At 46.5% G+C, this 15,059-nt stretch overlaps 3 protein-coding genes across 3 annotated transcripts in view; 1 reads left to right on the top strand and 2 right to left on the bottom strand.

Annotated features, from left to right (window-relative positions):
* LOC309550279 (uncharacterized protein) overlaps positions 1–15,059 on the bottom strand; it is a gene marked incomplete at both ends in the record, with an annotated part of 314,622 nt that overhangs the window by 128,026 nt on the left and 171,537 nt on the right. The window contains 2 exon segments of the mRNA XM_082250684.1: positions 2,391–2,662; positions 2,666–3,161. Coding sequence (XP_082106810.1) covers positions 2,391–2,662; positions 2,666–3,161 — 768 coding nt within the window.
* LOC309549955 (gastrula zinc finger protein XlCGF66.1-like) overlaps positions 1–15,059 on the top strand; it is a gene marked incomplete at its 3' end in the record, with an annotated part of 263,031 nt that overhangs the window by 229,396 nt on the left and 18,576 nt on the right. The window contains exon 2 of the mRNA XM_082250435.1: positions 14,213–14,329. Within this exon, the coding sequence (XP_082106561.1) occupies positions 14,234–14,329 (96 nt within the window). The 5' untranslated portion in view covers positions 14,213–14,233. The remainder of the gene's footprint in view (positions 1–14,212; positions 14,330–15,059) is intronic.
* The window catches only part of LOC309549953 (oocyte zinc finger protein XlCOF8.4-like), a gene marked incomplete at its 5' end in the record, with an annotated part of 82,605 nt that continues 74,974 nt past the window's right edge, over positions 7,429–15,059 (bottom strand). The window contains one exon of the mRNA XM_082250433.1: positions 7,429–7,487. The remainder of the gene's footprint in view (positions 7,488–15,059) is intronic.

The following is a 15,059-nucleotide window of genomic DNA, read 5'->3' as shown; positions in this document are numbered from 1 at the left end:
AAGAAGATTGTGGCTCAGGAAGGACACTGCATGTCAGATCGGGACTATACAGAGTTTGTTACCCGCCCCCTTTCCACATTGCTTGCTTTGACTCGGAGGAGAGGGGATAACAAACTCTGTATAGTCCCGATCTGACATCCAGTGTCCTTCCTGAGCCGCAATCTTCTTCCCCTTCTGCAGCCGCATCTCTCCCGAGCTGTCCGTGCAAAGCTTTAGGAATTAATTGTCTTCTCCTCCGCTCCACCTCCACTCTGACTCAGGGGAGAAGTCCCGATCTGACAGGAGTGTGTGAAGCCCGGCGAGAAGACAGAGAGAGCGCATCCCGCTCTCTCCTGTCACAGAAACACTCCTGGCAGCGCCCCTCCACCTCCCATGACACAGACGCCCAGCCAGAGCAGCCATCCTTCCAACCATCCCACCCTACCTTGTACCGGTGTACTGCCGATTTTTCCAACTTGGGCTTGAACCCCTCCATCAGTCCTGCTGGATAATGTCGGAGCGGCGGATCATCCCGCTCAGCTTTAATTGTAATTGGCGGGCGCTCGCTGACATACACAGTCCCGCCTCCTAGCCCGGCTTCTTTGATAGACAGAACACGTCCTGGTTGGCCAGGTGTTCTGTCTATCAAAGAAGCCGCGCTAGGAGACGGAACTGTGTGTCGGCGAGCACCCGGCCATTACAATTAAAGCTGAGCGGGATGATCCGCCGCTGACATTATCCAATCCTTCGGCGGCTTTCCTCTCCTCTTCCCCTGGCAGTAGCTCGCCATACATAATTTTCCACTCACAAAATGCGAGTAGGCGAGTGGAAAATTTGAGGGCTGACATAATACACAGAGCACTGGGCAGAGGACTACTAAATACACAGAGCGCTGGGCACAGGACTACATAATACACAGAGCACTGGGCAGAGGACTACTAAATACACAGAGCACTGGGAACAGGACTGCATAATACACAGAGCACTGGGCAGAGGACTACTAAATACACAAAGCACTGGGAACAGGACTGCATAATACACAGAACACTGGGCACAGGACTACTAAATACACAGAGCACTGGGAACAGGACTGCATAATACACAGAGCGCTGGGCACATGACTACATAATACACAGAGCACTGGGCAGAGGACTACTAAATACACAGAGCACTGGGCACAGGACTGCATAATACACAGAGCACTGGGCAGAGGACTACTAAATACACAGAGCACTGGGAAAAGGACTGCATAATACACAGAGCACTGGGCACAGGACTGCATGATACACAGAGCACTGGGGAGAGGACTAGTAAATACACAGAGCACTGAGCAGAGGACTACTAAATACACAGAGCACTGGGAACAGGACTGCATAATACACAGAGCGCTGGGCACATGATTACATAATACACAGAGCACTGGGCAGATGAGTACTAAATACACAGATCACTTGGAACAGGACTGCATAATACACAGAGCGCTCTGCACAGGACTGCATAATACACTGAGCGCCGGGCACATGATTGCATAATGCACAGAGCGCTGGGCACAGAACTGCATAATACACAAGAGTGCTGGGCACAGGACTGCATAATACACAGAGTGCTGGGCACAGGACTGCATAATACACAGAGTGCTGGGCACAGGACTACATAACAAACATGAGTGCTGAGCACAGGACTGCATAATACACAGAGTGCTGGGCACAGGACTGCATAATACACAGAGAGGTGAGCACAGGACTGCATAATACACAGAGAGGTGGGCACAGGACTACATAATACACAGGGCGGTGGGTACAGGACTACATAATATACAGAGATGTCGGCATTTGAGTCACAAGGCTGCTTCTCAGCCAGCATAGGATACCCTGTTTATGGTATTCTGGCCCTGAATCCGGGGACAGGCTTGGTCTGGGGACAGTGTCCTCAGTCCAGCGACTGTCCCCGGAAACTGGGGATGTCTGGTCACCCTACACTAGATGGAACTGACCTTTATAGGAAATCCCAATTCACCATGACTGGGGGAATGCGGGTCACATTTCATGAACAAATTTTTAACAACCAGATCTGTAAGTGTTTATGAAATCTTCCCGCACAAAATGTACTCAGCCAATGAAAGGTAAGGACTCCATTTTTATTTTTCTCCTTCTATCAATGGCCAACACGGGACAACACTTCATCCATGTCTCTGGTGATCTCTGATCTCCTTATGAAGTGTTTCTTACATGATGAAGATCAGCTATGGAGTATATCTGAGGTGTATATCAGGGTGTACTTCTTCCCCACATGTCCACCAACATTCATATAGAAGACATTTCCCACACTCAAGGCACTAATACACCTCCAGGGTTGTGTGGGATCCCTGATGTACAGGAAGACGGGACTTCAGTGCGGAACATTTCCCTCACTCAGGACAGGAAAGTGGCTTCTCCCCCAAGTGAGATCTCTGATATTTGTAAAGACTAGAATTCTGTGAAAACCATTTCCCGCACTCAGGACAAGAATACGGCTTTTCCCCTGTGTGAGTTCTCTGATGTATGTATAGATGGGATTTCTGTGAAAAACATTTCCCACACTTAGGACAGGAATGCGGCTTCTCACCAGTGTGCAATCTATGATGGACGGAAAAATTGGACTTTTGTGCAAAACATTTCCCGCACTCAGGAAAGGAATACGGCTTCTAACCAGTGTGCGATCTCTGATGTCTGGAAAGATATGACTTGTGTAAAAAACATTTCCCACACTCAGGACAGGAATACAGCTTCTCACCAGTGTGCAATCTCTGATGTGTGGAAAGACTGGACTTCTTTGCAAAACATTTCCCGCACTCAGGACAGGAATACGGCTTCTCACCAGTGTGCGATCTCTGATGTGTGTAAAGAGTGGACTTGCATGAAAAACATTTCCCGCACTCAGGACAGGAATACGGCTTCACACCCGTGTGCGATCTCTGATGCGTGGAAAGAGCAGACTTCTTTGAAAAACATTTCCAGCATTCAGGACAGGAAAGTGACTTCTCCCCCGTGTGAGATCTCTGATGTCTGGAAAGATTGGACTTATCTGAAAAACATTTCCCGCACTCAGAACAGGAATACGGCTTCTCACCTGTGTGAGATCTATTATGCACATTAAGATTGGATTTTAAATGGAAACTCTTCCCGCACTCAGTACAGGAGAACCTCTTATCTGTTGAAAGGATGGCACCGTTCCTCACAGTCTGAGGTTCCTCAGGATAAGAGGAATACGGTGGTCCGGCACTGTCCCTCACAGTCTGCGGTTCCTCAGGATAAGAGGAATACAATGTTACGGCACTGTCCCTAACAGTCTGAGGTTCCTCAGGATAAGAGGAATACGATGGTCCAGGACTGTCCCTCACAGTCTGAGGTCCCTCAGGATAAGAGGAATACGATGGTCCATCTACACTGTGTGGTGCCGGATGGACATTTGAGGTAGCCGGGTTTTCTCCTGGACTATACTGTGTGATGTCCTCATCTTCTACTTTACAGTCTGGAGACAAAGTGAGACAATCCTCTGAGGTTTTCCTCATCTCCCGTCCATCTACTAAAATAGAAATACAAAGATTATTACTAGACATCAGCAGACTGGTTCCCCTAAACCAGGACTCCGCCTACATCAGACAGCTTTGTCTCTGAGGATCTTACAATTCCCCCCTCAAGGTAACTAGTAAATGGGTCCTCTGATCTCCTACCAGTTAATTTCTTTATTCATGGACCTTAGTCAGAGAGTGAGGAAACAACGAGAACTGTCTTTTATAGGAGTGACAGTGATGAGGGGATTATAGGACGAGTGTCCCCTCCCCCTCTATCACTCATTGCCATCTTCCCAACACAAGAAGTCCCGCACTTCCTTATTTAGTCCATGATATAGTCATAAATAACAGCGGAGCTGAGCCCCACCAGAGCTCAGAGAGTGAGGATTGGGACGAACAACCAAGATGAAGACTGGATTGACCCTGAAGACCACCATCATTGGGTTACTGACTCCTCCCTCATTATCACTTTCTGTTTAAGGTTCCAAAGTTGGAGGATGTTATCACATTATTATCAACATGTAAAAGTATGTCCTCCAATCAAATCATCAGATATAAAATGTCCAGCTGGTAGGAAATGGGTGTAACAAAAGAGAATCCATATTTTGTGTATATATGGCAGTGGGTAGAGGGGAGAGAGCAGAAGTCAGGATTATGCAATGTACAACATAGAGTATATAGTGCAGGAGTCAGGAATATGTAATGTACAACATAGAGTATAGTCAGGTCCATAAATATTGGGACATAGACACAATCCTAATCTTTTTGTCTCTATACACCAACACAATGGATTTGAAATGAAACAAACAAGATGTGCTTTAACTGCAGACTTTTAGCTTTAATTTGAGGGTATTTACATCCAAATCAGGTGAACGGTGTAGGAATTACAACAGTTTGTATATGTGCCTCCCACTTTTTAAAAGGGACCAAAAGTAATGGGACAGATTAACAATCATAAAATCAAACTTTCACTTTTTAATACTTGGTTGCAAATCCTCTGCAGTCAATTACAGCCTGAAGTCTGGAACGCATAGACATCCCCAGACGCTGGGTTTCATCGCTGGTGATGCTCTGCCAGGCCTCTACTGCAACTGTCTTCAGTTCCTGCTTGTTCTTGGGGCATTTTCCCTTCAGTTTTGTCTTCAGCAAGTGAAATGCATGCTCAATCGGATTCAGGTCAGGTGATTGACTTGGCCATTGCATAACATTCCACTTCTTTCCCTTAAAAACTCTCTGGTTGCTTTCGCAGTATACTTCGGGTCATTGTCCATCTGCACTGTGAAGCGCCATCCAATGAGTTCTGAAGCATTTGGCTGAATATGAGCAGATAATATTGCCTGAAACACTTCAGAATTCATCCTGCTGCTTTTGTCAGCAGTCACATCATCAACAAATACAAGAGAACCAGTTCCATTGGCAGCCATACATGCCCACGCCATGACACTACCACCACCATGCTTCACTGATGAGGTGGTATGCTTTGGATCATGAGCAGTTCCTTTCCTTCTCCATACTCTTCTCTTCCCATCACTCTGGTACAAGTTGATCTTGGTCTCATCTGTCCATAGGATGTTGTTCCAGAACTGTGAATGCTTTTTTAGATGTTGTTTGGCAAACTCTAATCTGGCCTTCCTGTCTTTGAGGCTCACCAATGGTTTACATCTTGTGGTGAACCCTCTGTATTCACTCTGGTGAAGTCTTCTCTTGAGTGCTGACTTTGACACCTATACACCTACCTTCTGGAGAGTGTTCTTGATCTGACACACATACACCTACCTCCTGGAGAGTGTTCCTGATCTGACACACATACACCTACCTCCTGGAGAGTGTTCTTGATCTGGCCAACTGTTGTGAAGGGTGTTCTCTTCACCAGGGAAACAAGGATTGTTTTCCATGGTCTTTCGGGTCTTTTGGTGTTGCTGAGTTCACCGGTGCATTCTTTCTTTTTAAGGATGTTCCAAACAGTTGATTTGGTTACACCTAATGTTTTTTGCTATCTCTCTCTGATGGGTTGGTTTTGTTTTTTCAGCCTAATGATGGCTTGCTTCACTGATAGTAACAGCTCTTTGGATCTCATATTCAGAGTTGACAGCAACAGATTCCAAATGCAAATAGCACACTTGAAATGAACTCTGGACCTTTTATCTGCTCCTTGTAAATGGGATAATGAGGGAATAACACACACCTGGCCATGGAACAGCTGAGCAGCCAATTGTCCCATTACTTTTGGTCCCTTAAAAAGTGGGAGGCACATATACAAACTGTTGTAATTATTACACCTTTCACCTGATTTGGATGTAAATTCCCTCAAATTAAAGCTGAAAGTCTGCAGTTAAAGCACATCTTGTTTGTTTCATTTTAAATCCAATGTGGTGGTGTACAGAGCCAAAAAGATAAGAATCGTGTTGATGTCCCAATATTTATGAACTTGACTGTATATAGTGCAGGGGTCAGGAGTATGTAATGTACAACAGACTATATAGTGCAGGGGTCAGGAGTGTGTAATGTACAACATAGAGTATATAGTGCAGGGGTCAGGAGTATGTAATATACAACATAGAGTATATAGTGCAGGGGTCAGGAGTATGTAATATACAACATAGAGTATATAGTGCAGGGGTCAGGAGTATGTAATGTACAACATAGAGTATATAGTTCAGGGGTCAGGAATATGTAATGTATAACATAGAATATATAGTGCAGGGGTCAGGACTCATAATATTGGTGTTCAGTAATCAGTTGCAGACGTCCCACACCACTGCCTCCCATCTCCTGAGACTGCACTCAGTGACTTGGGTGTGAGACTATACAGACATATCCCTCCACCCGGCACAGCCAGAAAATAACAGAGCAAGTAACCCCGGGAGAATTGTTCTGTCAGAGATCTTGCTAGACCTGGGCATGGGGCAGAAGACCCAACGTTTATACCCCAGGGGTCTAGGCTGAGCAACGTCTATGGTGTAAAACAACATTTTGCTGCCAGCTGAATCCCAGAATCTCAATAAATCCAGTCTAGATACATAAATTGTGTCTGCAGCACAGAGAAGGAAGATTATCCAAGAGAAATACAGGAATACAGGACAGGGAACACAGCTCAGGAAAGTGACCAGGGGATTACAGGCTGATATCACCCAGTCCCCGCCCTACTCTGGACCAATCATTGTGCAGTATGGGTGCAGGAATGTATTTAGTGTTAATGACCCACCTGTGCTGATCGCTGTAGGAGTGTCCTCCTCTATAAATGTCCCCATTATTCCATCCTCCTCCATAGACTGCTGATCATCCCTCACATACCTCTCTTCTTCTTCTGCTTTAACCTCAAATTCTATATCGATTGGATCTCCACTCTAAACCAAGAAAATGAGAGAGAATATCATCTGGAAGATATAAGCTTACATAAAAAACACACACATCCCCTCCACAAGTCCATGTTCTAGATACTCCATCCCACCAACCTTGTAGCATTGAGGGATGGTGTGACCTGCCTGTGTGGAATCCCGGGAATACAGAGGACGGGGACATCTCTCTGGGGGGGTTCCTGGTATTAGGTGGCTCCATCATATTCTTGTGTCCTTCTGAAACCTCCTCCATCACTCCGTACTCCTCATCCTCCTCTTTATACTCTTCTTTTACAACAATATTATCCTTGGAGTTTTCATTCTGAAAGATATAATAAAATATTCATTGTAAAAAAACATGATTGCTTATAAATCATACCTACCAATAATTTTCAATCATTTACCTGATGATGGTGAGGGATGGTGTGACCTTCCTGTGTGGAATCCCGGGAATACAGAGGACGGGGACATCTCTCTGGTGGGTTTCTATAGCTGGATGACTCCACCATGGTGTCCTGGTACAGATCTTTGTATACTTCTTCTATGACCCCATCCTCATCATCCTCCTCTTTTATTTCTTCTTTAATCTCAACTTTAGAATCTCTCAGGTTTCCACTCTGAATATATAATAAAAATGACATCAATGGTAACAATGCAGATAATGTACAGATCCTAATGATACTATCAGTGATTGTTCCTCATCTACCTGATGATGGTGAGGGATGGTGTGACCTTCCTGTATGGAATCCCGGGAATACAGAGGACGGGGACATCTCTCTGGTGGGTTCCCATTACTGGATCCATCTGTAGGAAACACACACACACTGTCAAGGACCATAAACCAGACGAAGACAGAAAGTACAGTTAAAAAAAAAAAAAAAATCACACCTTTAATGAAATAGAAAAAAAAATAACAGTTCAGGAACGTAGTCAAAAACAGAAGCCGGGATTTGGATTCCAGAGCAGGTAATCAGAGGAGCCGGGGTAAAGAAACCAGAAGTCAGCATAGTCAGGAGAAAAAAATAGGAATAGGAAGCTCAGTTGCTTCAAAAGAAAAAAGGGGCTGGCTGTAGGGTGTACTAATGAGGCAGGAAATGGTAACCAGGTGAGTCATTGTGGTAACAAGCGGCTGGTAGTTACCCGACAGCTAAGCAGCTTCTGAACATTGAAAGAAAAGAGCAGCTCGCTAACTATCAGGAGCCCAGCCCTGACAGTAACCTCTTCCCCAACAATCCCTCCCCCTTGGGGGAGCAAAAGACTTGAGGGGAAAGCGTATATGAAAAGCCTGGAGAAGAAAAGGAGCATTTATGTCCGAGGATGAGAGCCAAGAGCGTTCCCCTGGACCGTAGCCCCTCTGTGAACTGGATATCCTATGTGTCCACTAAACCTACGGGAGTCAATGATAGATTGTATCTCATATTCCACATGGTTGTCAACCTTAAGCGGGCGAAGGCGTGGTACTGAGGTGGTATAGCAATAACACGTAAGGAAACATGGAATACATTGTAAATACGAACGTTGGAAGGAAGATCTAATGCATAGACCACCGTGTTAACCTTATAGAGTATGCGGAAAGGCCCAATATACCTAGGTGCCAGTTTTAGTGAGGGAACACAGAATCAGAGGTAATGGGAAGACAGCCAGACCCTCTCCCCAACTTGGTAGGAGGGTGAAGGTAGGCATCGGTGGTCAGCATGGATTGTACCTCTCTCTGGAGTGTTGCAAGGATTCTTGGACCTGCACCTAAGTGGAACAGAGTTCCTGAAGATGTTGCTCTAACGCAGAAATGCCTTGCGGAACAGATGTATCAGGCAACATGGATGGCTGGAAATCATAGTTCACCATAAACCGAGATAACTAAGAACATAGTATTTGGTGGCTGGAGGTACATTAGGCATTCACAGGATACAGAAGTAAGTGCTGGGCAGTATAGGCCCCAAAAATTAGCCCACATAGGTTTACCTGACAGCTAAGAATGTAGTATTTGGTGGCTTGAGGTACATTAAGTATTCACAGGATACAGAAGTAAGTGTCGGCCAGTATAGGCCCCAAAAATGAGTCCACATGGGTTTACCTGACAGCTAAGAATGTAGTATTTGGTGGCTGGAAGTACATTAGGCATTCACAGGATAAAGAAGTAAGTGTCGGCCAGTATAGGCCCCAAAGATTAGCCCACATGGGTTTACCTGACAACTAAGAACGTAGTATTCTGTGGCTGGAGGTACATTAGGCATCCACAGGATACAGAAGTAAGTGTCGGCCAGTATAGGCCCCAAAAATTAGCCCACATGGGTTTACCTGACAGCAAAGAATGTTGTATTCTGTGGCTGAAGGTTCATTAGGCATTGACAGAAAAAATAATTGTCGGCCATGAAAGGCCCCAAAAATTAGGCATTCAATGGACATGAAATGCCTTTTATGCCGCTGTATTTAGCGAAGACAAGGACCAGGAATTGTTGTGGGTGGATGGCGGTCTGGCAGATATTTGTGGCCTGTCATGAGGAATTTCAATGAAACATGGTATACTGGTCACGTGTTGAATTCCTCTGCGATCCATGCCTCATTCATTTTTTTAAATTTGAGGTAGTCTACACTGTCATGAGCTAGGCGAGTGCGCTTATCGGTCACGATCCCCCCTGCTGCGCTGAACGTCTTTTCGGACAGGACACTGGACGGGGGGCAAGCCAACAGTTCCTTTGCAAATTGTGCAAGCTCTGGCCAGAGGTCAAGCCTGCCCACCCAGTAGTCCAGGGGTTCATCACTCCTCACAGCGTCCACATTGGCCGTTAACCTGATGTAGTCGGACACCTGTCGGTCTAGGCGTTCTCTGATGCTGGATCCGGAGTACAGCTGTCGGGTTGGCTGAAAGAAGGATCTCATATCTGAAGTGACCAAAACATCTTCAAACTGCCCTCTTCTTGCAGGCGCTGTTGGATTGCTACTCACAACTGTCTCTCTCTGTGACTGGAAATTCCTCTGTCAGCGCACGCAAAAGCAGACTGCAGCATTTCTCGCAGCAAGGCCTGGAAGTTCTGCATTCTGACCGCCCTTTGTGATGGTGGTAACATTTCCGCCATTTTTTGTTTGTACCGGGGGTCTAAGTATGTTGCCACCCAGTACTGGTCCTTGCCCTTTATGCTTTTTATACGGGGATCCCCCTTAAAACACTGGAGCATGAAGGCCCCCATTTGCACTAAACTGGAAGCGGTGTGGTGGCCTGGCTCCAGCTCATCATCCAGGATAATGTCATCCTCCTTCTCCTCCCCCATCCACAGATAACACCAGGGATCCCAGAAAGGTTTAAAGCATGCTCTTCTTGCTCCTCCTCATCCGCCCCGGCACCTCCTCTGACTCTTCTTCAGACTCCTGTTGACTTGTCTCAGATGGAGTAGCACCCCCTTGGAATTCATCCAACATTGCAACTTCCTCATCTTCCTGTTCCTGCTCCTCGACGGCTTGATCAATGACACGATTCAATGCACGCTCCAGAAAGAAGGCGTAAGGTACGATGTCACTGATGGTGCCCTTGCCATGACTTACCAGTTTGGTGATCTCATCGAATGGCCGCAAAAGTCTGCATGCGTCCCGCATGAGCAGGCACTGGCGAGGTGAAAAAAACCCAAGCTCCCCAGAACCTGTCCTGCCGCAGAGTTCGTACAGGTAGTTGTTAACTGCGCGTTTCTGCTGGAGCAGCCTATCAAGCATATGCAACGTTGAGTTCCATCTCGTCGGGCAGTCACAAATAAGACGCCTGATGGGCAGGTTGTGTCGCCGCTGAATGTCAGCAAGGCGAGCTATGGCTGTGTAAGACCTTCTGAAATGGTCCGAGATTTTCCTGGCCTGCTGCAAGACATCCTGGACCCCAGGGTATTTGGCAACGAATCGCTGCACGACCAAGTTCAGGACGTGTGCCATGCATGGCACGTGTGTTATTTTGCCCTGTTTCAGCGCGCTCAGCAGATTGGCACCATTGTTGCACACCAATTTACCAACTGTCAAATTGAGCAGTGTCAGCCACTGATCTGCCTGTGAATGCAAAGCGGAAAGGAGTGCAGGACCAGTGTGGCTCTTGGGTTCCAGGCACAACAGACGCAGCACAGCATGGCAAAGTCTCGCCTGGCATGTGGAATAGGTTCTGGGGATCTTGGACGGCGCAGCGGAAGAGACGGTAGCAGCAGAAAAGAAGGAGTCAGCCAAGGAGGAGAGGGAGGATGGAGGAGGAGGAGAAGAAGAGGAAGGCCTGCATGCAATCTGTGGCACTACAACCAAATCTACAAGGGTTACATGCTTAACGGCCGTAAGAAGGTTTACCAAGTGGGCAGTAAAAGTGATATAATTTCCCTGCCCGTGTTTGCTAGACCATGTGTCTGTGGTCAGATGTATCTTGGCACCAACACTGTGTGCCAGAGATATATTCACTTGCCGCTGAACATGGCCATACAGCTCTGGAATGCCCTTCTGCGAAAAATATTGCCTGGGACCTTCCATTGTGGTCCGTTGTGGCGTTCAAATGGCCACAAATTTACGAAAGGCCTCCGAGTCCACCAGTTGATATGGCAGTAGTTGACGGGCTATCAGTTCCCACAAGCCAGCAGTCAAACGTTGGGCAAGAGGGTTATCCAGCGTCATAATTTTTTTTCCGCTCCAACATTTGGGCCACAGAAGCCTGCCTTTTTCCAGAACAACGTGACGACGGCATCATGGAAGGTGGAGTGGAGGACAATTGTGAGGAGAAGGAGAAGAGGCTGGATGGTGAGAGCCTGGAGTGTGGCCTTGCGGGTTCTGACGGTGTTGCCACTCAACCAAGTCTGGTGCGTCCTTTGACGTACTCGAACGCACCTTCTGAAACTTCACACTTTGGCTCTGGCCTACTGCTCCTGCCCTACCCCTACCACCCCTGCGTAAGGGCCTGCCTCTTCCTCTGCCTGTCATTTTTTAAATGACCCTCTGACAAAAGTCTCTAGAGAATCGCAGTATATCTGGAAAAAGGTATATAACACCCCCGCTTCAATCTGTGGTATTGGAAGGCCACAGGTTTATCACACCAGTTCTACAAATAATTGGCCAGTAACTGTTGTCACTGTGTGTGGCACAGTTAACAGCAAAAGAGGCCAAATTTTTGCAGGACTAAAATACACTCTTAGAAAAGTATACTGTTAAATAACACCCCACTTCAATATGTGGTATTGGGGGGGCACTGGTTTATCACACCAGTTGTTAAAAAAATTGGCCAGGGAGTTTGGCACTGTGTAACACAGCAAAAGAGGCAATATTGTTGCAGGACACAAATACACTTATGAAAGTATACTCAGATAACACCCCTCTTCAATCTGTGGTATTGGGGGGCCACAGGTTTATCACACCAGTTCTACAAATAATTGGCCAGTAACTGTTGTAACTGTGTGTAGCACAGTTAACACAGCAAAAGAGGCCACATTTGTTCAGGACTACAATACACTCTTAGAAAAGTATACTGTTCAATAACACCCCACTTCAATATGTGGTATTGGAGGCAACTGGTCTATCACACCAATTATAATACATTAAAAGTGCTTTTGTCACTGTTTGTAGTATTGCTGAAGCAACGCTCACCACATCAGTCACAATGCTGCACAGTGCACACTACAAATCCACCCCTATATAGTGCACTGCACACCTAAACCAAATAGTAGCCCTTAAAATTACTTTTGTGGACCTTAACAGAGCCATTTGTGTCACTGACGATCTGTCCCTTGTGCACACAGCAAACCTCTCCCTACACTGAAAAGAGACTGTAGACCTATACCAAATACCAGCTCTGAAAAGTACTTTTGTGGATCTTAACAGAGCTATTTGTGTCACTGGCAATATGTTCCTGATGCACTCGCCAACCTCTCCCTAGGCTGACAAAAAGCAGAATGTGAAATGGCGGCCAGCTCTGATCTATTTATAAGGTAGGGGGCATGTCCATGTGCTGAAATGTTTCAATTGGCTGTCCCGTTCCACCTGACGGCTGTGTCATGGGTCAAAGTTCTCCTCAATGTAAACTAATATGGCCGCCGCGAACAACAACATGTGTTCGCAAAATTGGGGGGCTGCAAACAAGCAAATTTTGCCGCAAACTGACCTCTGGGCGAACCGCAAGGCCATCCCTAGTAGAGGGTGGAACCAAGGAATGGTACTGGGAGGTGGGCAGAGAGTGGAACCAAGCAATGGTGCTCGGAGGTGGGTAGAGGGTGGAACCAAGGAATGGGGCTCAGAGGTGGAACTAAGGAATTGTGCTCGGAGGTGGGTAGGGGGGTTGAACCAAGGAATGGTGCTCGGAGGTAGGTAGGGGGTGGATTCAAGGAATGGTACTGGGAGGTGGTTAGAGGGTGGAACCAAGGAATGGTACTGGGAGGTGGGTAGAGGGTGGAACCAAGGAATGGTGCTCGGAGGTGGAACCAAGGAATGGTGCTCAAAGGTAGGTAGGAGGTGGAACCAAGAAATGGTGCTCGGAGGTGGGTAGAGGGTGGAACCAAGGAATGGTACTGGGAGGTGGGTAGAGAGTGGAAACAAGGAATGTTGCTCTGAGGTGGGTAGAGGGTGGAACCAAGGAATGGTGCTCGGAGGTGGAACCAAGGAATGGTGCTCGGAGGTGGGTAGGGGTGTTGAACCAAAGAATGGTGCTCGGAGGTAGGTAGAGGGTGGAACCAAGGAATGATGCTCACAGGTGGGTAGAGGCAGAGAAAGGGGGGAGTTCCTGCACCTATTCTCTGAGAAAACAAGCCCTGATAATGAGCCACCTATTTGTTTGTTGTGGTCTTCATGAGCTTAGCCATATGAGTTGTCATTGGAGGATGTGTGAGGTCAACCAGGAAATAAACACCAAACTGTTAATCCGAGCATGCAGCCTGCCTGGCCAGGAAAGGGGGGATGAGCGTTTGATGGTATTAGGCAGTAATATACTCCCCCCCCCCCCCCCCTCCTCCTAAACCCACTACGAGAGGTTTCTGTGGGCTGCAGTTCCTCTGAGCACCACAAGATGCTGATCTCACCTCTACCCAGGCAGGAAGTCTCTATAGAAGACAGGAGGTGATGTCATGTATTAATAGGAAGTTCCGGGTGAGAGGTGAGTAAGGAGGAAATAGAGCGGAGACGTTGCTGGAAGAGGCAGCAGAGGAGGTAATAAGATCTTATTTTCTATTTACACCCAGTAACCCCCCCCCCGTCATGTCCGTCCTCTTCCTCCATAGTCACTGTGATGTCTTTTATCTCCAGCAGATGATGATACACACATATATAGTGTGGAAACCTAGATTAACCCCTTCAGGGTCAGAACATTCCTCCTCTTGCATATATAATTTTATCCTTACCTGTCTAGACAGAAACCTGTATAGATCGAATGACAGAACGAATGAGGATGAAGGAGGACCAGAGTCACATGACTGAGAAGATACTAAACCTCACCCTGGAGATCATCTACCTGCTGACCGGAGAGGTGAGGAGGATTCTGGGAGGTCACATGACATCACTCTTATCTCTATTAATAAAACACAGACCTGACTAGTGATGTCCAGTTCATGAACGAATTGTTCTTTTGAATCGATTCTTTTCAGTGAACTGGATGACTTGGTTCTTCTTCCTGAACGACTCTAAAAACAGTTCAGTATTCACTGAAGGAGAGCTGGTCTGGGCTGATGGTAATATGATCCTAGAGTGAGAAGCTCAGCTCCTTCCTCTAACCAATCAGCAGCTCCCAGGCCAGCACATTGAAGAACTGGCCAGAAACAAGCTTGTATTGAACCGTTCAGGGGGAAGAGTCGAATCATTTCACTGAGTAGTTCAGTACACTAGTTACTGAGTCAAAAGAATCGAAACATACGAGTCGGTCTCTGTGAACTCAGTACACTAAAAGAACCGTTCATCACCAGCACATACAGCTGTATACATGAAAAACAGGTTTCTGTTCATGTGAACTGCATTCTGATGGGCCAACTTCACAGTTAACATTGCCAGCCATCAGATTTGTCCAGTTTTTACAGTGCATGCATAGCAATAAAAGTATAATTTTATTACTGTGGCCGAAGAACCCACACAGTAGTAAAATCTGATCGTTATTCCTGTGCATGCGCTGTAAAAACTGGACAAATCTGATAGCTGGCAATGTTAACTGTGAAGTTGGCTCATCAGAATGCAGTTCACATGCACAGAAACCTGCTTTTCATGTA

This window comes from Pelophylax lessonae (genome assembly GCF_965119305.1).
Source record: "Pelophylax lessonae genome assembly, chromosome: 3".
Lineage (NCBI taxonomy): Eukaryota > Metazoa > Chordata > Amphibia > Anura > Ranidae > Pelophylax > Pelophylax lessonae.
The sequence above is the reverse complement of the archived record's forward strand: the minus strand, read 5'-3'. Positions and strand labels throughout refer to the sequence as shown.